The sequence below is a fragment of the Phodopus roborovskii genome, unplaced genomic scaffold (genome assembly GCF_943737965.1).
Source record: "Phodopus roborovskii unplaced genomic scaffold, PHOROB, whole genome shotgun sequence".
NCBI lineage: Eukaryota > Metazoa > Chordata > Mammalia > Rodentia > Cricetidae > Phodopus > Phodopus roborovskii.
The window spans coordinates 1,910,351-1,937,272 of record NW_026126618.1 but is presented as its reverse complement, the minus strand read 5'-3'; the positions used below and the strand labels follow the sequence as shown (position 1 = coordinate 1,937,272).

Genomic DNA, 26,922 nt, shown 5'->3' with positions numbered 1-26,922 from the left:
TCAAATAGATGTTGTCACTAAAATAGAGATGTTCAACTCAGATAAATACAGCCAGTTGTGTAACAGAAGTGAATATAATAGTGGTATGCCTTGGGGCTTGAAAGATAAGCATAATATCCTCACTAAATATTATTTATATACAGAACAAATACTCATTCCTAGTACTCTTAAAATAATGCCCTGCATTCAAGTTGTATTTTGCTTTTCCTCTTTCTATAAAGACATAATAACAACAGCCTAATTCTAAATACTTAATATGCTAACCTATTTAATTATTACAAAACTGATACTTTCACTATTGCTAGCTCAGTTTGTATTGGTGGGGTTCTGTTGTATTTGAGAATTGAGACAGAGACTCATTATATAGCCCAGGCTAACCTTGAACTTGTGACCCTTCTGATTTAGCTTCATGAGTTCTGAGACTACAGGCACGCACCACCACACCCAGCTCTACCTCAGTTTTAAAGATGACAACTTAAAAGAGAAATGTTATTAATTTGTTCCACTAATAAATAGTAAAGACAGACAGACAAGGGACATGAAAACATGTCACTTTTGTCTCAATTATAAAGAAAACTACACTGGAAACAGGGATGAATGTCAAAGAATATTTGCCTGAATATCACAGGAAGCACAGAGCATGTGCCAGATATATTTAATGGCAGGTGCTCCATCTAAAAGTTCAGCACTTACATAAGATCGAAGCCTGCATTTTACATGAAAGCCAAAATTCTGAAGGTTTATCTACAATTCTGGATTTTTAAAAAAAGGCTGACAGGTAATTTTGTTCCTATGGAAACAGTGCTCGTAAAATATATGTGACCTAAAGAAAATATACCTACGCAGTATTCAGCCTGTGTAGGGCTGGTTTTTAGTCTTCTAATGAATGAAATCAGATCTCCCACTGGGAAACTTTGCTTGTATTCTTTATCCAGAAACTATCTGCTTCATAAGAATCTATGTGTGGAAATGTGTGTCTTATGTCAGCCTCCACACCATTAAGACACTTTAGATCAAAAAATAATTCTACAAGGCAAATTCTATTAGGGAAAGAAAGCAAGCTGCAGAATTGTATCCTGAACAATTCTGGAGCATGCAGTAACTATGTAAATTGAATAGCATTTTTATAAAAAGTTATAATTTGTAACTACAAACTGGTAATTTATAATTGGTAAAGTCAGTGATAAATTGGCTTTATTTCAGTACCGATGACATCCAAGAAAGGAAAGACTATCAGATATTTTCCAATGAGAGAAAATATTCAAAGATGACCTAGTATGCCCCAATGCAAACTGACACTTAATGAACCTTGGCCTTTAAGGAAGAAGACAGTTTGTTCCTACAAAACAGCTTTATCACATTGAACTAGTGTAATATGTTTGAAAATTCTAAAATTATGTCTTGCCCCCTTTTAGGAAGAAAATTTTATTTTACTTCCTCCAAAAGATATAATATACACAAACATCAAGGTTTTTTTAAAGTTCAGTTGAAGGCAAAAGTCTAACCTGAAATGTAAGTTCTTGAGGGCGGCAGGTAGATCAAAACAAGGTGTGTCATATTTCTTTTTAGCTTTCATTCAACTTGATTTAGTTAGAATTAATATGAAAAGTCATACTCTAGGTGTTCTGACTTCTCTACTGACAACAACATTATAGGGGCCTAAACTTCCTGGGAAAGTTCTAGAAATCAGTTGAGAAAGGAACCTAGTGACCATTTACTCTATATACCCATTTGGCTTTCATCAACCCCTGTATCTACATTTTTACATCCCCACCTGGTTTTAATTCACACATTTTCTTACAAAACAGTGCTGTTCTTCGGTTTCCCAAATGTGGTGAATGAAGCTGTCTTGCCTCTCTCCACCATTGCACTGTGGCCAATCTACATGCATAAGAAATCACTGGCATTCTTTCCGCCAGCTACACTTTTGGTTGTTGTCAATTCAGCATGCATATCCTATCTCTGCAACTTAGCACAGGGTAGAAATATGGGCAAAAGCATCTGTCAGATCTCCAGTGTCCCTCCTGTGCAAGTGAATGGTACTTAGCTACTTCATAGTCACAAAAATCAGACAAACTATAAAAAAAAAAATCTCTGAAAAAAATCTTAAGGCATTATTCAAAGAAAAGCTATTTGGTCATTACCCATTTATATAGCCTATTAACTCCAAGCTGTCACAATCCATATTTACTACATGAATTTTTTTAAACATTTTTATATCAAGTAGCAAATAAATAACCTTCTCAGTCCTGAATAAACGCAGAAGTAAAACATTTAAATGAATTATTATTTATCTTAAAATATGCTAGGAAAATATGCAAATAATGAGCTAATTCAAAATTCAGCACTAAACCAAATATAAATTACAACAGCTTCAATTTAATCTTGGCTGTAAGGCAAAATCATCCATCACTCAATATTGCTTACCTTGCAAGAGTGTTGCAATCTGGAGAGACTTCTGAGATGGATGTTCTTTCAGAATGTCTAAGACAGTTCTACCTAAACTGTCCTTTATGTTGGCATCAATTCCTGAAGGAAAAAGAAAAACTAGATGTGCCACTGGAGTGTCCTCAGATGATACTGCCAATATGTAACTGTTCTAATTTCATACGCATATAGGCCAAGCACTGAAGGTGGCTTAAAAACTAAGTTACACACATAAGATTTTAACAAGAGAGAAGGCAGGGGTCTAATGCTGCTAAAAACATAGAACGTTCTTGATAAGTCATCAACTCATAGTGTTCTCTGACACAATTATAAAGATTGCTTTTCAGGACCCCAGAGTCCCTATTGGATGGTAACTAGTAAACTAAATAAATAGAACACTATCAAAGTGAAAAGTATTTCTAACTTATAACCTGAAATCTTAAAGTGGAATGGCAAGGTGATTTGTATATTCTGTACAATTCAATTTTAAAATTTTAATAAATGATAATCACACATAGTCTAATGTAAGAACACTCACAATATTCAATGTTAACAAATCTGGAAAGGTATAATTATTTCAAGTATCTAAATACCGTGCCTCCAGATACTCCTGACACTAATTTCTTTCAGATTGTCTTCAGTGGCAGCCACATTCTTAAGCTATTTAAGCAAACCTACTGAACTGTGTGGCTGAGACAGTTCTGTTGTTATTTTAGTTACAAAATTATGTGTCACACTAAAGAATTAATTTTAATGGAGCAATTAGTTTCCACCACTCTAATACAGTTTATGAACTTTCCAATTACCTGACTGCAAATAAAGCCAGTGTATAGGATTTTATCCCAGATGTTGGCTCACCATAACATTATTATACTTGCTTAAATTTATGTCAGAGTATATCGGTGTGATGTATTTAATTGGTAGTCTTAGGTCATTTATTCTATCAATATGCTGCATGCCAACATGAAAATGTAACACTGGGAAAATAGGTTAACAGCATGACATGTTTTTCTTTTACAGAGTCAATCAAATACACTGCACTATAGAACACGGCTTACATCATCTCTGTAGAGTAATACATTGTACTCATATCTTCAGATTCTCAAAAATCTGACTTCAATTTCAACTTATCTCATTTCAGTCAGAATATACATAGAAAATAAGTAAGCCTACTTCATTTTTTTCTTCAAAATATTCCCTCTAAATTGTTCCTTTTTAATTATTTTTATAAATTTTATTTAAATTAAAAACAATCTTATTTTACATATCAATCCCTTGGGAGGGTGAGGCCTTTTAAAATTAAGCTCCTATAGCAAATGAATAGCCACTCAGCCAAGGAGGAGCCAGAAGGAGAATTTGCCTTAAGGAGAAGGGACTCAAATCTCCATGTAGGGTCGCAATGTAAAACACCAAGACACCACACAGCTGCCATAACTCCTAGGGGCAGGCTCTCCTTCTTGCCAAAGCAGAGCTCTTCCTTCTCCTCTTGGTAGTTTCTTCAGTTCACTTGAATGTTTGCACCACCTTATCTAAACATCAAAGTCAATTCTCCATGGTGTGAGAATTCTCCATCTGCCTCTCTGCGATGTGGAGGAAAGGATCCTTTGTGAAGAAAGCCACCATTTTCCTTCAGCTAACGCTAAATAAGCCATAGTACCTGGCAGGACATACTCCGTGGAGAACCGTGATACCTACCTGTTTCTAACAGGACTCGCACCACATCCACCTTCCCAAACAAAGCCGCTTCGTGAAGAGCACTCCCCTTTTCTGTCTGAAAAAGAAAAAAAAAAGAAAAAGAAAAAAAAAAAAAGGAAAAAGCATAGCTGCATTTGGAATTCCCACAGATGTGCAAGCAGCTGGACAGTCGTACAGACTTTCTATAATCTCAGCGCTCTGTCAGAGAAGCAGGGGGCGGGGGTGTTCCAGGAACAAAGTCCAGAGACCTGTGTTTGGAGAGCACCTCTGCTTCTGTATACTTTTGCTGTGTTAAGGAAATGACTCACCTTCTCGTTGACTTAGTTGTGTTCAAGCACCAGCTAAGAGTGCCTAAATGCCTAATGCACAAGGCTTTTGTGAGTATCCATGAGTTCACTCAGTGGGCATCTAAACATGATTATATGTCAGTAGAATAAAGGGAATTCTAAATGCATAAATATCTCCTGGACCTTGCATATTCCCAAAGCATTCAAGAAGACAAATATGCAAATAAGCATTTATGATGAATGAAATCTGAACAGTTTGAAGTGGCCCTAAAATCCTGGATGACCTCCATTTTCCTCTGCACACTCTCTCCTGTACCCCTAAACTTCCTGTTGACCCATACTCTATGCTTTATCAATGTTGTTCTCTGCTTTTCTCTCCAAGGATCTCAAGTCCATTCCTTTACAGGCAGATGGAACTTTCTCTAGATTTGGATAACACTCAACTGCTTGTATTCAATAGTCATCATGAATCATAATCACTGGGAGGACCTGTTTGAAAACACAATTCTAGCCAGGCATAGTGACACACCCCTGTATTCCCAGCATTTAGGAAACTGAGGAAAAGAATCACCTCAAGTTCAAAGGCTCACATTGTGAGCTCAAGGCCAGGTTGGGACACACAGTAACACAATATGACCTTCAATCTCATCTAAAAACTAAAAAAAATAAAAAACAAAGCCAGACAATGGGAGTGAAAAGATGACGGCTGATTGAGCGAAGAACACTGACTACTCTGCCAGATAACCCAGGTTCGATTCCTAGTACTGTCATGGCAGCTCTCAGCCCTTGGGATTCCATTTCCAGGACATCGGACATCCTCTTCTGCCCTCCTGAGGCACAAGACACATACATGGTCTACAGACACAAATACAAGCAAAATACTCATATACATAAAATAATAATGAAGGAAAAATAGAAGAAAGGCAGGAACATAAAGAAAGGAAGGGAGGGAGGGAGGAAGGAAGGGAGGGAGGGAGGGAGGGAGGGAGGGAGGGAGGAAGGGAGGGAGGGAGGGAGGGAGGGAGGGAGTGTGAAGCAGGCGCAGAGGAAGAAACAAGTCATTAGCCTTCCTGACCCCAATCCCACCTTCCACTTCAGTGCCAGAGTTGAGGTCCATGAATCCCAGTTTCTAACAGGTTCCCATGATGCCTAGAGACTAAAAGAGCATACTCTGAGAACCATCAACCACATTCAGAATCTTAGCTTAACATAATTTCGCTAAGGGAACTGTTGGTTGCCCCTGAAATCTATGGTTTTCCTGTTTACTTCATTCGCATCCAGATGTATTTTCTTCCTGTAGCGTTTATAATAACACATTACAGTTTTGCTTCCACAATCAACCATAGGCTCATGGAAAGGTAAACATCTCTCTGTTTTTCAGTATTGTATTCTTCCTGAGGAAATTCAGGAAAGATTTCAGAGAAGGGAATTTTTAGGCTAGACAAATGTCCTCTGTTTAGATTTTTCTTCCTCTCTTAAGAAGCTAATGAATGCCTGCTAAAACCCCAGTGTTTGGTGTAAATAATGATGATCTGGCAAATTTGTCCTCCTGCATCATGATGTAACCACAAAGCTGATGTCACAACCTCAATTTGAAACACAATATCACTATAGCAACATAAATACGAAGGTTTCTTTCATTAATAAATGTGTACTGTGTAGTTAAAACAACCTAAAATAAGCCTATTGGGAAAAAGACTTAGGGAACATTGAATATCAATGAGATCTGTGCAATCTTCAAAAGGGTATGACTCAAATTCTCTGAATTATAATGTGACTGCTATTATAGGTGATATAAAAATGGAGATAAAAAACAGTTCATAAATATACAGTTTTGTACTGAAGGAAGTACAAACTGTAGAAACAGTTTCAACTCTTTAAGAAATATTTCTGTGTGGACAGAGACATTTTTCCCATTTTCTTGAAAGTTGATAATAAGAGTCCACTTTAATCTGCGTGTTATGGTCTGGGTATTGAATGTTTCTCAAAGGCCATGTGTTAAAGATTTGGTCACTTGATGAATGGACCTTTAAGAAGTGGGGCCTAAGAAGAATGTGCTTGACGGATATTGTGGGGCCTCTTTTTCATTTAAAAAAAAAAGGGACTAAAAGAGATTTCTTGTGTGGGAAGGGTACACGGGCACATACCGGGGGCAGAGGTTGACGCTGGGATGCCTTCCTCAATTACTTTTCCACCCTGGTTTTTTCATGATCCGGTCTCTCACTGAACATGAAGCTCACAATTTCAGTTAAACTGGCAGGCCAGCAGCCCCCCAAGATCCGCCTGCCTCCACCTGCCAGCTCTGAGGTTGCAAACACAAAGGGCCATGTTTTAAGTATATGATATGCGTCTAAACGCACATCTCCATGCTTACACCGCAAACACGTTTCACGGTGAGCCATCACCCCAACCATGTTTCTCTTTCTGGGAAACTAGTCACCATGCGGTGATCATCATTTTCCTGTGGTTCTCACTATGGTGTGGGGCCTTACCATAGACCCAAGGCAACAGGTAAATAAACAAGAAATCTTTGCAGCCATGAACCAAAATGCATGATTCCCCTAGTACACTGATTATCTCATATATCTTATAGCAACTGGACCCAGCGCTGTAACCCTGGATCAACTTCTCCAGATCTAAGCTTGACTTATTATCTTCTCTGATATAAAGAACTGTTGCCAGCTGGTTGATGGTACACGCCTTTAATCCTAGCACTTGGGAGTTGAAAGCAAGTGGATCTCTGTAAGTTCAAGGTCAGCTCGGCCTACAAAGCGAATTCCAGAGCAGCCCAGTCTACGCAGAGAGATCCCATCTTGTAAAAAACAAACAAAAAAAAAAAAATCTGTTAAGATAGGGTTGGTCTAAGTCCAAGGTTGCCCTAAGTGCAAAGATCTTTACTACAATTTTATTTTTAGATGCCAACTTGCCAACTTGCCTTTTTCTTTTTAAAGGTATGACTCATTTCAAAATAACTGTACTAATTTCACCATAAAAGTGTACTACAAAAACAGAATCCTATTCTACTACCAAAAGAATTAAATTTTCAGGTAAATGAATGAAACATTATACTGAATAAGGTAATCCTGAAAAGCAAATGTCACACATGTGCTGTCTTATTTGTGGACCCTAATTCCGAACCCTTAGTTATGAGTAATAACTACAGGAAAACAGAAAGTAAACACGGGTTGTGGTGAGAGAGGAGCTCAGGAAAAGGGGATAGCAGTACATGGGTGCTGGGATGGGGAAACAGGAAAATAGCATGTAGAAAAGGTGTATACGCACATCAGAGCTTGGCTAACTGGGTCTCCTCCAAATCTAACATTTCAACCATAACCTCCTGAGGCCTCCAAAGGAGATCAAATAAAGGAAGACCAGGTCTTGATTTTAGGAAACAATAGAGGACAACGGTGATAAGAAGATAGCATGGAGGTGGTAATGATCAGCAGAAAGAAAAAAAAAAATGTACAGGTAAGAATTGTAAGAAGCAAGACTCATGGAAACTGTAAGAACTAATAGCCAATGGGTAAGTAGAACTTTGGCGGACAGCAAGAATACACTACTAGAACAATAGCCATTTAACGCCAGAATTAAAAATCCCTGGTACCTTGGTTATTGGCATGACATGTTATTATATTGCAAAGGTAAGAACACCCTAGTCCTTGTGAGCAAACGTAGCATTTTAATGAGCAGAAGGCAGTAGCTTTTTGTGTTCAACAGATGTAATCATCCTTCTGACACTGCAAAGTGACATTATCATCTACAAATTTCACACTTTCAGAACTTCATAATCAAATTATTAATAAAAGTCAAAACAAAAACAAACAACTCATAATGTTTTCAGGGAGTTTAGGATTTCGTGTTGAGCTGCATTCACAGCCATCCTTGCTTGCATGCAGGTTAGAGTTCTGGCTGAACATACATCTATAATGTACTGACATCATGACTACCATCAGATGAGAATGTGTCTACAGAAGAGGGTCAAATGATAAAAGATGTAGCCATGCATGTGAAGAACAGTTAACATTAAAAAGATTGCTTAAGCTAGGTAGGGGCTAGCAAAACTGGAATACAGCAAACATTCAAATGATTCAAAAATTAATACTCCTCCCATTCAAAAGGGAAATGAACACCTGCTCCTGTTTAGGGACTATCAGCTTCTGTCTTTACCTGTCCTCTGTCTCAAAGGGAGCCTCCTTTCTCCCCAGTAAAGCTAACCCTGCCTCTGCGCTCTTCATTGCTCTCTGTATCTTCTTGACTTTTGCTCATCAGGGGTCTTCACCATTTCTCCTGCATCTTCAGCCTCAGTCTCTTCATCAGATCCTTCCACTCTCCATAAACACATGCACCTTTCCACTATCCAAAACAAAACAAAACCAAAGAAACTTCCTGTGAACCTGATACTACTTCCACTTCCAGCCAACACCTTACTGCTCGTTACTCCGCTTTGTCAAAAGTCCCCTTCCTTCTGGCTGGAAGTCCCTGTCTAGTTTTCTCCCTGCTGTTACCTTGACAGCTGGCAGGCAACACCTGGTACTCAGCAAGAACTCCGTGAACAACTAGTCAACACACAACTGTGTGAAGTTATGCTGCCGGTATCCCTCCAATAACCACCTTACAGTGAGCTTTTCCATTAACTAGTCTTTACTGAGGTTTTTCTCTTCCTGTACTTTTTTCTTTTGTAACTATCTATCCCATGGTTCCATCTTTCAATTTTCCGTAACCATTCCCCCACAGGGTAAATCTCAATTAAGTGATTAAGAGCTTCCCCTTGCCCTTCAAACTAAATTACAAACAAACCGCAACCAAATTGTTTCCTTTGCAATACCAAATCCTATGAGACTGTGGCCACCACATGAGGAACATTGCCTTTTGTGCTAAGACGGAAAGACAAAGGTGGTTTTGGAATAGACGAGCGAAGTGACCTGACTGCATGGAATGGGGTCATTTCTAGCTACTATGATGAAATTAGAATGAAGAGAATCTGTCACAGAATCAACATTTATGTCTCCCCAAATCCAGGTGTAAAAATGTAACCCATCCTGTGGAACACAAGGCTTTTAAGGGAGCAGTTAAATCTTAAGAGTAGAGTGCTAATCTGATGTTACGAGTGTCTGATGATGGCATCCGAGAACTCCCTCTCCATTTGTACAAGGAAGAAAGGTCACAGGAAGGAAGAAATTAACAAAACAGGAGGAGATTGCTCACCAAGAACTAGACTGGCTAAGATTGTCATCCTAGACCTGGTAACCTGTGGGGGAAATTTTCTCTTATTTAAGACACTCAGCTTATCGTATTTTGTCAAAGAATTTAAACAATGAAGAAAGTCAAGGGGGATCAGAGAAACACAGGAAGTGGGAGATGGTAAGGACATGAGCTAAGGTGATACTATGGTAGGGACTGTTAAATGTGACGTTCCATTCTGAACACAGTTTAACCTCAGAGCCTGTAGGATTTGCTCTGTGGAAAGCAAAGCATGAACGAAGTCCAAAGTTTGGGGACACTAGGAGAAACTGGCATTTGCTCAAACAGGAATGAGCAGGCACTTGGCAGGCTTAGAGAGAAACCGGTATAAAAGCTAAACGTTCAGATTGGGAAATGCTGTGTTCGGGATGTTCATTCGCCATCCAATAATATATCCAGGAGGTAATTGTACACACTAATTTAGAGTTCAGAGTGAATCAGGGGCAAAAAGGGAGGGAGGGAGGGAAGGAGAGAGGGAGGGAGAGAGGAGGAGGAGAGAGAGAGAGAGAAGTCTGGTAGTCATCAGATAACTATGTCATTGGAGCTAAGAGACTGCATGAGATCAACACAGTGATAAGCAGACAAAGAGCATGGGACAGTGATGTGAGGAGAGGAGGACCGGAGCGGGACTCACAGGATGAGAAGGTGAGAGACGACACGGCTGGTCCTCCTATGCCTACTACAATACGAACTGGCTACTCTTTGCATATTTTACATGCAAACCACTAAGGAGAAGGAATTACTAAAACATGTCTCCTCTATGCTACTGACAGGACCTTAAGTTTTAGGTCACCTTGACTTTTAAGAGATTTTCACATTACACAGTCACTGGAAAACCTACTAAAGTCTTTCTTTGCTGCCAGGTCCCACTTTGGTCCTCCAGATCCTAGAGCCTCTAAACTGTCATCTAACACTTCTTAATCACTTGTGGTCACGCTGAGTTGACTTTGCATTCCTAAACTGAGATGTGAACAGCTGTGTCCATCCTAAGCACATATTACAACTTGTGTTTTCCTGCTGAAGCTGTACCTCAAATAGGATGGGATATGCAAGCTAATAATAAGGAGTCCAGGCTATCTTATTTGTTAAAGTCATCACAAAAATGAGCAACTAAAAACCAGAGAAAGGGAATGACCACCAAAAGGAATTGTTGAGACCGTGAGAATGTTTTTAAAGACAAGAAACACTACAGTTTCGTAATGTCTGTTTGTGAACGGTAGTTGCTAAGGAAAAGACAAGTCAAAGAGAAAGGACAATAGATCCCAGAGTGATAGACAGGGGAACAGAACAAAACATGCAAGTGTGGTGCCAACCTGGTGGTGAAGACAAAGGCCTGGGCACTTAAAGGCCCAGGAAGGAAGGGAGGGATGAGATGGCTCAGAGGAGAAGGGCTTGCTGCAAAGCTTGGCAGCCCGAGTTCAATCCCCAGAACCTACACGTTAAAGGAGAGAAGCAACTTCTCATAAATTGTTCTCTGACCTCCACGTGTCATGGTATGTGCACATGTGTATATACACATGCTAAATAAAAAATTTAACCCTAAAAAGAGTAGGATAATAATTTGTGACAGTTTCATCCTTCTCAGTGAAATGGAAGTAAATTAAGATGAGAGAGAGCCTTGAGAAGGGAGTGTTGAAATCTGGAAAGGGTTTTTTTAATTAGCTAGAGAATAAAAAAGCGTATTTAATTGAGATGTATTCACAATATGCCTTACCTCACATTCCCCTACCATGGTAAGGTGCAAAGAGAATTTTTTTTTTTTTTTTACTTTATTCATCTTTGCATTTTAACAGCTCTCAGTTTGGTAACTTACACTTTTGATTATTAATTTGGCCAATTTTACTGAATATTCATAGAAAGTGTAATGGCCATAATGTAGGGCTACTGAGTGAACTCTTCAAGATTTAATCAAAGAAATGTATAAGGAAGATATACCATTAAATCACTAGCATAATATCTGATTTTCAACTCTCTAGTACCAAAAATCAGGTTTAAAAATCTATAGGAAAGAATGGTAATTCTAATAATGTGAGTTCATCCCTACTTTCTTAATAGGACTGGCTTTATTAAGAAAAACTGTAAGAGTAAAGCATTAATAAGCAAATATAAGACAGGCTGGAATCCCTAATATGAACATTAAAAGTCTGAAATACTTCAAAATCTGAAAGTTTTAAGGATTGGCATGATCTCATAAATAGAAAGGCTTCCTCATGACCGGCGACAGTCAAAATGCAGGTACACTAGAAATAGTTTGAATTCACTTTCAGGGTTAAAGTATAAGGGGTATAAAATAAATGTAATATGTGGTCTTTGGTCCCATCCCCAAATTTTTCATTACTTATATGCAAATGCTCCAAGATTCAAAATCATCTGAAACACTTCTATCCCTAACAGTTTCAATAAGGGATCGTCAACACACATGAAATTTAGCCTAACAGAAATCAAAATATTTTGTGTAACAGCTCAAATATGTTATAATTTAGAATTGCTTAGAGAAAAAAACAAAACAGAATTTGCAGAGAGGGGGAATACTAACACAGTTGTTACATTTTAAATACATATAGAAGGGCTTGGAAAATGGCTCATTGGGTAAAGTGTTTGCTGCAACAGCAGGAGGACCTGAAACACATTTACTCATGTGTAAATCACATGCATGCACACACAAAGAAACAATATAGAAAACAAACACATTCAACCCAAATGAATTGACTTTAACACTGCTAAATTTCAACTGGTTAACTACAGCAATGTGATGAACATTGAATCCTCAAAATCAGCTAACGTTTACTCTCAGTCATTGAGCATACCTGCAAACATTATCTGATATTACAATTTGGAGGGGGGGGAATTGGTTAGTTTGAGCAGTAAAATTAAATCTTTATTTTTAAAAAAGGCAGTAAATGGGACTTGGAGAGAGAGAGAGTTCAGTGATTACAAACATTGCTTTTGCAGGAGACCTAGGTTCAGTTTCCAGCACCCCGTGGCAACTCACAGCCCTCTCCAACTCCAAGCATCAAGAGTTTGTATCAGTAGCAAGTGGTACCCACCCTACTGAGTCGCTAACCTGATGCCTCTGATAAAGGAATAACAAACTACAATGCTATCACAAGACAAGTATAAATATCTCTGGCAATGGCTTATGTTAGTATAGACTAGGAGTTTGAAAAACATGACCCATCCAAATGCCCTAAGATTATATATTTCTAAGCACTTTTTAGCCAACTAATACATATACCATGTTAAATTATACCTAAAATTCAAAGTCCTTATGGACATCCAAGGCTCTCTTCAAATATTACTTTCACAGCTTCTCGAGTTCTCCTTAATAAAGAAAATTTCTACTTTCTTCACCTATATCTGCCTCCACAGTTCTCTGCCCTAGCATTTACTAGATAGGTATCAAGTATACGGATCCTTTGGGTACAGTATTTATCTCTTCTACTAAATTTGGTACCAGATCACTTTCATGTTTGATTCTCCAAAAATATAAAATACAATGTTTTGCACAATGTACACTGATGACTTCCAGTCATGCCACTTAGGTTAGGGCATGCGAGTCAGTCAAAGATGGCGCTAAGGAGAAGTCAAGTGGGCGGGTCCTGAGTTATTAAAAAAAAAAAAAAAATGATGATTGGTTGCCTAGATCGAACCAGGTGAGATCACTGCGTGAACAGCTCATGATCACTAGGAAAAGCACAGGGTGCCTAGGTGCATGATAAACTGACCTTTAAAACCATTGGCTGGCTGTTTTCCCATCCTGCAGTTTTTTCCTTTAAAAGACTTGCTATGAGACAATAACTGAGTTCCTACTTGACTAGACTCCCTGCTGTGTCTGACTGTCTCCAGGATTATTGGAGGCTGGGGAATGGGTGGACAGCACACTCACCCTTCCTCTGACCCAGCTCAGCTTTCCATGGCTTGGGCTAAGACTCCCGCATTAGTGACAACATGAAAAGACCTCGGCCATGAACCAGCAATAGCTAGTAAATGCCAGCCACATGAATTTCCCTGGTCATGAAGTGGTCTGTGCAGCTGTAGTAACTCTTAACTGCTGAGAAATACATAATTCAACTTCCCTACAATTCCTAGTCACTCCATAGCGGAAGACTACTCCAACTGTGAAAACGGCCTCGCCGATTTCTTCTTGGCTATTTAAACTCCTTTTATAATGCATGCCCTCTTCTAATCTGTGTGTAGAGACCAATTTCCCACTTAAAGAATTTAGGTGACCTTTGTAACTTGCTCTGTCCAATCAAACATGGCAGGGGCTATAACCAGGGCTAAGCACAGATGTCAAGAAGCCTTGGATACTTCCTTCATCCTTTCCCTCTTAGACTCACATGCTTACCATGTGGCCCAGACTGGCCTATGGATCTTGATAGATATATAAAATTCTTGCCTGTCACCTCACATGATGGCTATGCATCCTCTCAAAGAGACAGGTATCTGGTTTACAATTGACACAATATACATGAAAAAAAAAAAAAAAAAAAAACAGACACCACATGTTTGGGGTGCAGAAACAGAAGTAAAGCTAGAAGTGAGCTGGAAACTTCCTGCATGTTGGTAAGCCTTCAAAGCACCAGAAAGTGCTATGCAGACTTGCCCTCCACAGTCTCACTTAGCTGTGGACTCTACACACTGCCCTGCCATGGCCGTGTGAATAAGAATGGGCATCATATATGTGAATGTTTAGTCCCCAGTGTGTAAAACTTTTGGAAAGAATGAGGAGGTGTGGCCTTATTGGAGATGTGTCACTGGCAATGGGCTTTCAAGAGTCCGTGCCATTCCCAGTTAGTGACTCCTTCCCCTTCTCCCTCCTTCCGCCTCCCTGTGCCTTGTGGATGTTGTCTCAAGATGTGAACTCTCAACTTCTGCACTAACACCACGCATGCCTGCCTGATACCATACTCCCCAGTGTGACAGTCATGGAATAAATGAACCCTCCGAGTCTGTAAGTCCAAATATGTGTTTTCTAAGTTGCCTTGGACATGGAGTCTCAGTCCAGCAATAGAAAAATAACTAAGACAACTATCTGCCAGTTATGCAAGACGGCTGGAACACTCACTTGACAGCTCACATCCATCCCTGCCTCCAGTAGCACCTGTACGACTGCTTTGTGACCGTTGCGGGCGGCAAGGTGCAGCGGCGTGTGCTTCCGGGTGTTACAGCTCATCAAATTTGGGTGCGCACTAATGATCATTTTCACTACTCTCAGCCGTCCGTAGAGCGCTGCCAAGTCCAGCGGTGTTTCCAGTTTGCTGTTCCTAATCGTAGGGTCCGTGAGCTCCTCCAGGAGAACGGCGACCACTTCTGAGTGTCCGTACTGAGCTGCACAGTGTAGGGCGGTCTCATTCTCATTGTTCTATGCAAGGCGGAGATACAAAAGGCATGTCTTCAGACATTTAATTAGCTATCAGACACAATCATTTAAGACTCGGCATGTTTGGAAACGAAATTTAAATGTAATATATTTAGTAAGTCTATCTGACTGAATTCTGTATTTGGTAAATGTAGTCGTCATTTATTACATCAAAATCAGGTTTTAATTTTTTGACTTCAATATGAAAATCAAACTTTCCCCTGCATTTCATAGTCCATCTTCCAAGAATGATGATTTACCCATCACAGTTACTGGCCCTGCTGGGTCCAGATGGCCAGCATTCCCTACGCTATTCATGCCTCCATTATATTTGTTAACAAGGAAGATTAATAACAATTATAACACACTTTTAATGACAGACTTTGCAAACAAGAGTTGAGATGATAAATTCTTGATGATGAGAGATATACTGAAAGGTTACACAAGTTGTTTGATTTTATTTTAAATAAGTAGAAACAATTGCTTTCATTACAAAGATGGTCATTACTAAATATAAACCATTGCTTCTCTTCTTAGCAAAAAGAATGAAAAATCCTGTCCCTAAGATAAGGTGACTGTATCCTTTTGAATACACAGATTAAAACCAAGCTTAGACTCACACCCAGACAACTAGCCAAGAACACCAGAGTACTGCATTTGCAGATGAATTCCTATTGAAAAACCAAAGAGATTTTTCTAGAAATTTAACAAGTGTTTTTTTTTCTTTTAATGAATTCAGCAACAAGGCAAATTGACCCTCCATACAATTTTGCCAATTGACATGGGTAGACGGGGGTCTTGGTATGTCAAGAGGTGGCAGAGTCAGTCAGGAGAACTGTGAACAAGAAATGTTAACAATAAAAGTGAAATGATACTGAACTGGGGCTCTAGAGAGAAAGACCAGCTGCCCCTGACCACAGCCATCGTCAGTTAACACTGGGCATCAGACACATTTCATGTATCTATTCGGAACTATTGTTGTCAGTAGAAGCAGCTAAGGCACCAAATAACTGAACAACAGGTCTTTGGTGCCACAGGCATTCTGTGGTGTGTACAGGAGCATGAAATTAGAGGTTGTGCTTAAATCTCTTCGTATTTCCCCACAGGCTGGGGTGCAACAGCATCACCTTGAATGTGCAGCGAGACCCACCTGACAGCTCACATCTCTTCCAACCTCCAATAACACCTGGACAACAGCTTTGGAACCACTAAAGAGCGATGTCAGGGGGCATGTGGCTCAGGATTTGAACCAAGTAACCCAGACCTGAAGTCTGAACTAAGAACATACACCACCTTCTGCCATAACAGTGGTGACTACACACACTGGCCAAACAACTACACACTTTCAAACACTGTCTCAATAACTCCGATAGAAATCTTTCATGTTTGGTATTACTATATCTACTTCACAGATAAGGAAACTAAAATGAAAAATGTCACATTACATTGAAGAAGAATTGGGGATCTTTTGTACCCGTCAAAACCTAAAGCCTACATTCTCTCTGCCTCCATCTGTGACTACCGTGCAATCTTAAAATGTTCCAGAGATTTCACCCAAAAAGCACTGAGCTTAGAGGAAATGCTTTCTTGAATAGTAGCTCCTACAGAAACAAAAGGAAGAGAACAATTCAAACCCAAACAGATCTCAATGTTCCGGAACCAAAAACAAACAAAAAACAAAACAAACAAACAAACAACAAACAGAACCAGAACAGGCTTGGGCTGGATCAAAGAAAAATGCAAACCCATAAATAAAGGAGCTAGAGAAAAAAATTGAAAATTTAAAGAGAGGAGACATTGTGGGATGGGGTGAACTAGGAGATATACCTTATTCTGTATGTATCCTGTATGTATAGTATCAAGACAGGGCAAGGGAGGAAATAAAAAACATAGAGGCAAGAGGCAAGTTACTCTTTAGAGTAATTGGGGTCATACAGACAGGAGGGAATCTACCTAAAGATGTTTCTTCCATTGTTTGTAGGAATTAAACCTGTGCTTAGTTTGGATATTTCAGTATAATTTCCATCTTCACTGAGACGGACTACATATAGTTTCAGACTTTCTAATTTTTTAATCTGACTGTTCTACAAGCATGATAAGAGCCCTCAAGCTTATTACTTTAACACATGAAAATATGACATAAAAAATGCTTCCTGACCAACCCAATTTCCCCTTGGTCTAAAAATGACTGAAGCTCATTTTTCAAACTGTAATATCTCTCTGAGAAAGAGAAAGGCCAATTATGCAATAATGACACCTCAAAAATCTCTCTACTTTTCCACAGCCCTTAGCCTAGAAAATAAGAGCAAAATTGTAAGTTCTTCTAATAATACCAATTAGTTCTATTCAAATCTCAGGAGAAATTATCTCCATCATTAAAGATCTATTTAGGAGACAGTGTTCACAGGTTTTTTTTTTTTTTTTTTTTTTTTTTTTTTTTCCATCTACCATCAACATACGCTTGGGCTTTATCAGTGGAGACTACAATTGCGGAATCTTTAAAGGGGCAAGATTATACACTTATGACCACCCTCACTAACAGCCTTAAAAGAAACGCCTTACTTAAAATGAGTAGACAATGATGATGTACTGATTAATAATTGCTGGTGTATCTATAGAGAACATTCTTTAAAGGTTCTCAATTCTTCATTTAAATAGGTATTCTCTGAAAACTCAAGATACTTACAATGAGTAACAGAAGGAAATGGCTAACAAAACCCATTTACCAAAAGCCCTGAGTTCAAAGTGAAATGTCCATCACAAGGAGAGAGGCTTCAAGTTCCAGCAAATTGCAAGGAGAATGTACTTTTGAGATAAGGGTCCTCTGATTCTTGCCCCAATCATAAATTAAACAGAAAAATGAAGACAAGGCAAGAGGAGAGGCAGGTAAACCTACATAGAACACAAAGAACATGGGGAGAAAAAAAAATAATTCCATACTTCCTGCATTACATCCACATAATACCAGAGTCAGTCTTTCTTACACTTAATTCATTGTGGAGCACTGCATACATGAGCATTGCATCTACACCACACCCACCCTTCCTTTCCCATATCCAACTCCTCCCCTGCTGCTCCTCCCTATCAAACCCATTATTCCATTTAGCACTGCCTATACATACATGAGTCCTGGGATGTCCTTCCCCATTTAATGCCATGGCCCTCATTTGCAACACTGCTTTTGTACAAAATGGAGTGGTGAACAGGACCTACCTGGAAGTGTTAGCAAACCTCTCATTCACAACTCATTTGATTCCGGAACCATCCTCATGTGTGTAATAAGAACATTGTCTTCTCTATAAACCATGCAGTGTGGTTGACAAACCAAAAGATAAGACGTAGGGATTTTCCTAAACATTAAAATGTAAGACTGACTGAAATATTTTTAAAAATAGAATCCCTGATATTTTTAATCTAGATGTTTTATAAGCTCAGTAAGAGCCCCAAGGTTAAAGCATGGAAATACATCATAGACAAACATGCTCTGTTAACTGATTTTAATAAAACTTATAGTCTATACCAGTCAATAATGTTAAATCCACAATTTCAGTTACTTATACTCAGCAAAGGCCTGAAATATTAAATGGAAATTTCCAGAAATAATTCATATGTTTGAAATGACATACCGATCTGAGTATGATGAGCTCTTGAGCCATCCCCCTCCATCTCAGTTCTAACACAAATCATCCATCCCTGGTAGCACTAATGGTCATCACATCTATCAGATCCAGTGTGCTATTGCAGCCTGACCCTTAATTTACGAAATTACCCAAAGCACTAAAGCAAAGATGACAAAAAAAAAAAAAAAAAAAAAAAAGACTATGGAGCAAAACACAAAAGGACAAATGGACTCTGGCACTATGTGACAATGCAACAAATTAAATGAGATCATTAAAAATAAAAATAAAAATCACGTGATAACTAGTGAACCATGACATATGACATAAACATTGGCGCTTTGCCCAAGTAATAGCGAAAGTGTTTTGAAATGGAATAGCTTGCCAATGCTTTCCAAAAGAAAATCTGGAGTGATAAATGGGATTATTAGTACTAAGGATTCTATCTTGGGGACAACCATACAAGAGATCAAAGATCCTTTTCAGGAAACTCAGTGAAACACTAAGTGCGGTACATAACTTCAATATCATGACAGTGTAACTGGCTAAGGAACTGAAAACCCTTTTAAAATATTGACTATACGCTGGGCGGTGGTGGCACACGCCTTTAATCCCAGCACTCGGGGGGCAGGGGCAGGCAGATCTCTGTGAGTTCGAGGCCAGGCTGGTCTACAAAGCTACACAAAGAAACCCTGTCTTGAAAAATAAAAATAAATATTGACTACATTTCTTAATAGATGCATCATGGACAGAGTCTTCTCTAAGGCCATGGCCCCATACAGACAGCAGGAATGATAATCCCTACTTCACTAGGCTAGGATGGGGATGGGCACTAAGGTAAAGTAGGTGCGTGTCCCATACAGCCAGCGCCTGTCACACAGTAAATGCTCTGAAATGGATAGGGTATAGGATGGCAATATTAGTGTGGAAACCTAGAATCGGGGTTCAAGATGGGGTCACCCAAAAGCATGTGGCCTTAAACACATCATTTAGCTTTCGTGAGCTTGGTTTTTCATCTATAAAACAGGAAAGATAATGTCACTTCAGAAAATTAATGTAAGAGTTAGGTAACACTGTGAAGGTAGAACCATGACTGGTTTCCCTTAGCCTTAGTAAATGTTCTTTCCTTCTTTCCCGATTTTGAATACATAAACGTTTCTAATTAGCTAGAGCATTTCTCTATCATGGGCGGGGGAGGGGGTGCTAAAAATCCAAGTTCCTTATGAGATTAAAATCCCCCACATCTGACTCTGGGAGTAATGGAATAGAGTGGGAGGACAGATTAAGAATTAAATGTCCCGAGGTGCTGAGATGATGGCTCAGCTGTAATGTCCCCACAGGCACTGAGACCTAATCTCCATCCTCACAACCCACATTAAGGAAAAAAATATCGGGCATGGTGGCACAGGCTTAGAGTCCTATTGCTGAGGACGCAGAGGCAGGAGGGTCCCTGGGCTCACGAGCCAGCCAGAAAATCCTGACAGCGAGCCCCGGTCTCAAACAAAGCAGACAGCCCCTGAGCAGTATCACCTGCCTCAGCTGTTCATACAAGTGTCTGTGCACCAGGACACACACGCACACACATGTATGCACACACACGCGCCTGCACAGACACATATACACACACACACCAGTGTGTGTCTGCACAAGACTCCAACAACAAAACAGTCTCAAGAAATGTTCCACTTGTTGTCAACAAAACCACAGCACACAGTAGCAAAAATGCGAAACAAAGAAGAATTTTGAGTCCCAATGTCCTTAAAAGGAAATTTTTTCATAATTTGATCAGGGTTCACTATTACCAAAAGCAAGTGTTTCTCTCACATCATATCAATACAGCTATGCCGCCTAAAAATTTCAACTTTTCAAATATAAATTAGTACTGTATGTTTCTTACTTTTGTGTCATTTAGAGAGCATTTGTTTGCATGAATTAATGTCCTTTTCTTTAACCTTGCCTGGTTTTCCAGTTTGTTATTTCAAGCTGGCCTTGAGCCATGCAGACAGTTTTAAGGATAACCACCAGATGGCTCATCCTGTAAAGGATCTAAGTTCTGCCTTCTTGGGAACAGAAAAGAAATCTCACAAATTTCCTTTTAGCACAGGATGATGACAAAGATAGCCATATCTGTCATTTTTATAAAGACTTGAACACATCCTAATTTTTAAGTCCTATATTTGGGAAACATTACAAACCCAAAATTGTAATTGTCATAAAAAGTAATGAGGCGCTTTCTTAACAAATTAAATTCTTTTTACTAATTAATCCTTTAAAAAAACGCATTTGGTTAAAACTTTTTTCTTTATCTTTGTTGTTTAAATCTAGTGTTACTTTTCATTCTTATTTACTCTTAATTTCAGCCAAAGGTCTGCAAAGTCTATAGCTATTTGAATAATATGGTAATTGTCCTTTAATTAGAAACGCTTGCCCTACAGTAATCTATTTACATCGGTATTGGATAACCGCCAACCTGCAGCTTAATGTCATGGCTAGGACTCAACTGGACTGCATGCCGATTTCAAATATAGTTTTACAAAATGGGAACAGTAGGGGGCATGCAGAGCTTGAGATGTCTGTTATACTGTAGCAGGAAGCCATAGTTGACTCTGTCAAATCTTCACTCTTAACTGTTTGATGCTCAGAGTTAAATTCCTTAAGTATGTTGATTGTTTATAATACAGGTACTATGTTCCTGCGAATACTCTGTTTTTATCTCCCATGGCTATAATGCTCTGCGGTGTTCAACTTACTTGAGACAACTCTTTCTCTCGTGCTCTGGTTCGCTCTCTTGCTCTTTCTCTCTCTTTCGTGTGTGTGTGTGTGTGTGTGTGTGTGTGTGTGTGTGTGTGTGTGTGTGTGTGTAGGGAATGTTTAACTATGAGCCCAGAAACCATGTGCATTCTTTCACACACTGACTCACACTTACCTGTTAAAGTGCTATGTAAATTGTAAATGGAAAGCATGATGCAAATGGTCATTGTAAACATTGCTTTAACATTTAAAATTTTATTTAAAAAAACTAATTCTCATTACAAACATACTGTTCTATCTTTAAATATTTAATGGATTAAAAATGGATGTGAGGCATGCAAAATTTTCACAATGATTTCCTTTATGTGGGATTTATTTTTTTTTTTAACAAAATATCTTCTCAAATGTTTTAGTGCCTGCGCATGACATCTGAAGCTACCCTGCTGGCGCATGGGATCTAAACATGTAGTTTCTGTGCATCCCTTATAACCCTGTAGTTTCTCTGAATCACATCCAAACCCATCGTGCCTGTGCCTCATACCCAACCCCATATTCCCTGTGCGTGATATCCAAGTCCAAAGAATTGCTTAAATTTCTTCTTTAGGAAACTCAGAAGTAGATTATTTTGGTAGGGTCAAGATAAACGCTATCAACATTCCAACGTGGCTTTGCCTCTGAAAAACTTGAGAGTGAGTTACAGTGAGAACAGACATTCGAGGAGGGCACCTGTTCATTGACTCTGGAATGTGAAGGTCCGTGATGAATGAGAATCTTCACAATCTCCACGTCTCCTTTCCAGGCAGCCAGATGAATGGGGAAGTACCCTTTGTTGTCTGCTACATTTGTGGATGCCTCATATTGAAGTAGCTTGAGAACTATGTCCCTGAGGGAAAAAGTAAAGAAAAGGAAAAGAAAGAAAGAAAGAAAAGAAAACAACAGAAAACAGGCTGAACAACACAGATTTTAGATTACTATGAATGTTTACTACAGACTAACTGGCATTTATAACAGCCATTCAAGCCACTACAATTTAAGACTGGGATTGAGAGTTTGCACAGTTGATAGACTATTTTACTTATTTAGAAAATACTTACAAGCCCTCCCAAATTACACACGTGCGCACACACAAACACACAAACACTCACACACACTGGTATGCATGTATGCAGAGCATTGACAAAGTAATAAAATTACTTAATAGAATACATTTGGACAATATATATCTTATTTCAATTAAATGAATGAGTTAATTCAATAACACATTACATCATCACCCTCCTCCTTTTCTTATTTTTTATTTTACATGTCGATCCCAGTTCCCTCTCCCTCTCTCCCTCCCTCTCTCCCTCCCTCTCACCCTCTCTGCCCTCCCAGGCACCCTGACCACCCTCCCCTCCCATCCCCCCACCCCAATTCCACATGTAGGACAATGTCATCCAGGTGGGGTCATGTAAATCTGTCACATGGAGGGATACTGCTTTAACCTAGAGACAGGAGAGAAGTCCTAGTCTCTACTTCAAATGCCTCCTCCTGTTTTTATGAATGCAATGTCTTTTCAGGTAACCCAAACCAAAGAACAAGCCTGAATCAAAGGCTGAAGTTATAAGCCAACTCCATTTCCCAAAACTAATGTAATTATGTACTATGAAAAATTTGGGTGGGTTAAATGTCACCCCTAGGGAGAACAGGAATAAATGAGTTACGCTGTATATAAAAGAGAAATTTAGGTCTGTGGGTAAGGGAGCGAACAACCTAAGTATAGTACTAGATCATGACAAAAAACAAAATCTGATAGCTGTTCAGCTACAGCACCCAGTGACTGAGTATCTGATCCATTATGCTTTCCTCTTTCTCCTTCAAGCCCAGGAAGTGGCCCCAGGAACGGAACCCACATAAGAGAGAAGTCCCTTCAGGGTCTTAGCCTCAGAACAGCACACATACTACCCATAGGCTTCTACATTTAAAACCCACCAGACTTCCAGAGTAAAATCCTTCATTGGAATAACCTAAGAAAGAACTGATTAATAATTATTACTATATATTATACTGAACTTCATGTACAGCAGTCGGAAAAAATGTTAATTCTAACCTAAAGTTGCATTTTCATTTGGCTGCATTTGGACGCATACTTACAGTTCATTAAGTGAATCCCAGACAGACATCTATGTAAAGTCAAGCAAAAATACTTACGTATATACAATTACAAAATTGATCCTTAGCTTTTAAAAAAAAATCACCAACAGAAGTAATGAATATAACAGAAAGACCTAAATTTGAATTTTTCATGAGGTTAAACTAAGAAACAAATGAGAAAAATAAGTGACCATTTAAACAGAATTGAGGTTAGAATCTTAATAGTTCACAAGAAATGGATGTAACAGAAAATAACAATAAATGGTAAATCACACTGTTAAAATGAAGCTAAAAGCACCAGCTGCAGGATGTGTGAAATATGATGACCAAACAGAGAAAGAATATGTAAATATTTATGTGTTCTGAAGTATCTTAATATTTTAATACTAAGTCATAAATCATATCTCTTTTAAGAGCTGGTTGCATTTTTTTGTGTATGTATAATGTGCCAGTATGTGCATAAGTATATATGGGTGAGCGTGGAGACCAGAATAAATCGGATCCCCTTGAGCTGGAGTTATAGGCAATTATCAGCAGCCCAATGTGGGTGCTGGGAACAGGTCCTCAGGCAAGTGCTCTTAACTGCTGAGCCATCTTTGTAGGCCTATAAATTATCTCCTAACATGTCCTTTAAACATTATTATTTAACAAGATCTGAATTTAGAAGGCTGGGATTTGTGACTCAGCTATGCAAACTGCCCAAACTTGTAATGTTAGCATCATTTTCTTTTCCTTTCTGGAAAAGACACGAGAACAACAAAGCAGTGTCTAGACTATTAAGGGGGATTGCAAACGTAGTGTGACAACTGGTAACCCACTAAGTAAGCGTGGGTATTTGCATCAAATGAGAACACAAACAATAAGGTGAGAGGACCCAATCAATAACTATGAATAAGAAACACACTAAGAATCTGGATTGAAGTCCCAGATCTCTACTAGTGAATAACTTAGTTACCTGAAGCAAATCAATTATTTCCTCATCTCCGCTTATCAATATGGAATTTAGATATTACATTCTGCTACCAGTTCAAAGGATTGTGATGTGAATCAAATGAGAAAGCTACAGCTGTGGATTCTAAAGGATCCAAACTATTCTCAGGGCAGGCTGGTGTACTGTAGAACAATTCTAGTAATTTTTCTTTTAACAGAAATGAGATAGCATTTTTAAAAGGGTAAAATAAAACCGAAGGAGGCTGGCCAAACAAAATACCTAGTTCTAAGAAAAATGTATCCTAGGATAAAATCAATTTATCTAAATCCATGGTAAAGACAGTTATCAGAAAGCTTTTAATTTCATTTCCTAACATCTATGCAAATAAAAATAATTTTAAAACTCTTCATAAAAATATCCCTTAGTTTTGCATATAGTGCGGTTTTATGCCCAAGAGTTTATGCATTAAACTTATTTCTCATTATGAGATAAGACAGTGGACACCCAATCTAGCTATGGTATCTAGAAATGGGCCCTAGTGCACATGAATATATGTAAATAAGGTGATCTTAGTAGAGCCTCCTATGAATATCACTGATTTTATACAAAGACAAGAAGAAACCTATACATGCATGTCCCCTTGCCAGTGGTAACTTGTGTCACCTTGGGACTCTGCCATCAAGAATAAGATCACTAGATTTAGGTATTTTTTAAATCTACACAAAATTGAATTTCAGGCACTTCCTCTAGTTCCTAAACTAAAAGTGTATCTCTCTTAGAAATAACAAATGAAGACACAAGCATTTCTTCACTGCTAGAATAAAATACAGTCATAATATCAACATCTGTAGAATAACACGCACAGCAATGATTCCTGTATTTTTCTTTTCTTTATAAAGTTATCCAGCCTTGCACATTCCATCATAGTAATACAACAGGCTAAAATATCTGTTATAACAAAAGGCAGCATTGATGGGGTCAAAGCTTCTACTTCCTTTTACTCTCACCCAAAATTCATAATTTATTTCTTGACTCAAAATTTGTGGGATTTCTTAATAATATAGGTGATAAGCATTATTTACCAAGAAAATTCATGATTCAATAAAAAATGCTTATTTTTAAACAGGGACTTGATTTAAACATTGTGTGGTGTGTGTGTGTGTGTGTGTGTGTGTGTGTGTGTGTATCATTTAATACCTAAATCAAAAAGGGATAATATGTTTGCAAGTTATAAGTCATAACTAAATACTACCTTTTTAAAATCTATTATATTAGTTTGATTGAGGAACACACATGTGTAGAGGTCAGAGGGCACCTTGCCAAAATAGGATGTCTCCTTCCACCTTGTGGGTACGCAGGATTGAACCTGGGTCATCAAATTTGATAGCAAAAGCCTTTACCAACTGAATCATCTTGCTATCTTGATTATTAAATTTATTTGTTTTTGTGCAGTATCGAGGGGTTGGATCCAGGACCTTAAATGTGTAAGCAAATGCTTTAGCTAACATGCCTGACATTTTTACTTTATTCTGAGAAAAGGTCCAGCCAAACTTAAAGATGCTCTTCAATTTGTGATACTCTGGCCCCAACCTCTTGAGTACCTAATATATGCTACTCAATAAATGTGTGTATCTTTAAATTTAAACTTTCTTTTAAACTTTTATTTAAGTTGAGTTTTATGACCTTATTCAGATATATTAGCTAGTGAACCAACTGCATTTAGATTCGGTTTGAGACCACACTTATTAAATATAAAGTTAGAGTTCTAATCAAATAAGTGCCTGGATAGTTTTACTGAACTGTAAACACAATAAGGAATTAATAAACTGTCATTAGCCTTTCTTAGCTGTATCTAGATTATCATACCTAATGCTAATTAAATAGCCTTTTCATACAGGTTTATAAAGAGCAAATTAAATTTTGAGTATTTTCTATAGTATCTAAATTTGAAGAATAACCGAAGTACTAACTCTAACTAACAAAGTGTTATTACTTTGTATCTTCATTTATGCTGTATCTATACATTATTCAGAGGTAGCAACAAGTACAGATGTCAACTGTATTTCATTCCTTGGACTAAATATTGTTACATTGATGTAAATTAGCAAGTAGCAAATCAATCTCTGCATTTTATAAATAAAGTAACAATGTTTCCTATAGCCAGCATTCAATAACTGGCTTGAGTTACAGCAGGCACTCAATAACCTGCTGAAATATATAGCCAGCATCTGATAACCAGCTGTAAGATGCAGCCAGCATCCGATAACCTTCTGTAAAATACAGCCACCATGTGATAACTGGCTGTGATTCAGGGTTAATGTTGTGACTTGGTAACAAGGTACACACTTAACTTAAACCTGAATTCAATGCTAGCCCCAACACACACACACACACACACACACACACACACAAAACAGATGTTCTGAAATCCTAATACTAATGTAGTAGATGGGTACACAGAAAAAGTAATTTTATTGC

General features: G+C 38.4%; 1 protein-coding gene across 1 annotated transcript in view; it reads right to left on the bottom strand.

The window, feature by feature from the left end:
• Window positions 1-26,922, bottom strand: part of Anks1b (ankyrin repeat and sterile alpha motif domain containing 1B) — an 878,091-nt gene that overhangs the window by 740,741 nt on the left and 110,428 nt on the right. Inside the window, exons 3-6 of the mRNA XM_051206268.1 lie at window positions 22,107-22,263; window positions 14,719-15,015; window positions 4,123-4,198; window positions 2,428-2,529 (exon numbers count right to left, since the gene is read on the bottom strand). Coding sequence (XP_051062225.1) covers window positions 2,428-2,529; window positions 4,123-4,198; window positions 14,719-15,015; window positions 22,107-22,263 — 632 coding nt within the window. The remainder of the gene's footprint in view (window positions 1-2,427; window positions 2,530-4,122; window positions 4,199-14,718; window positions 15,016-22,106; window positions 22,264-26,922) is intronic.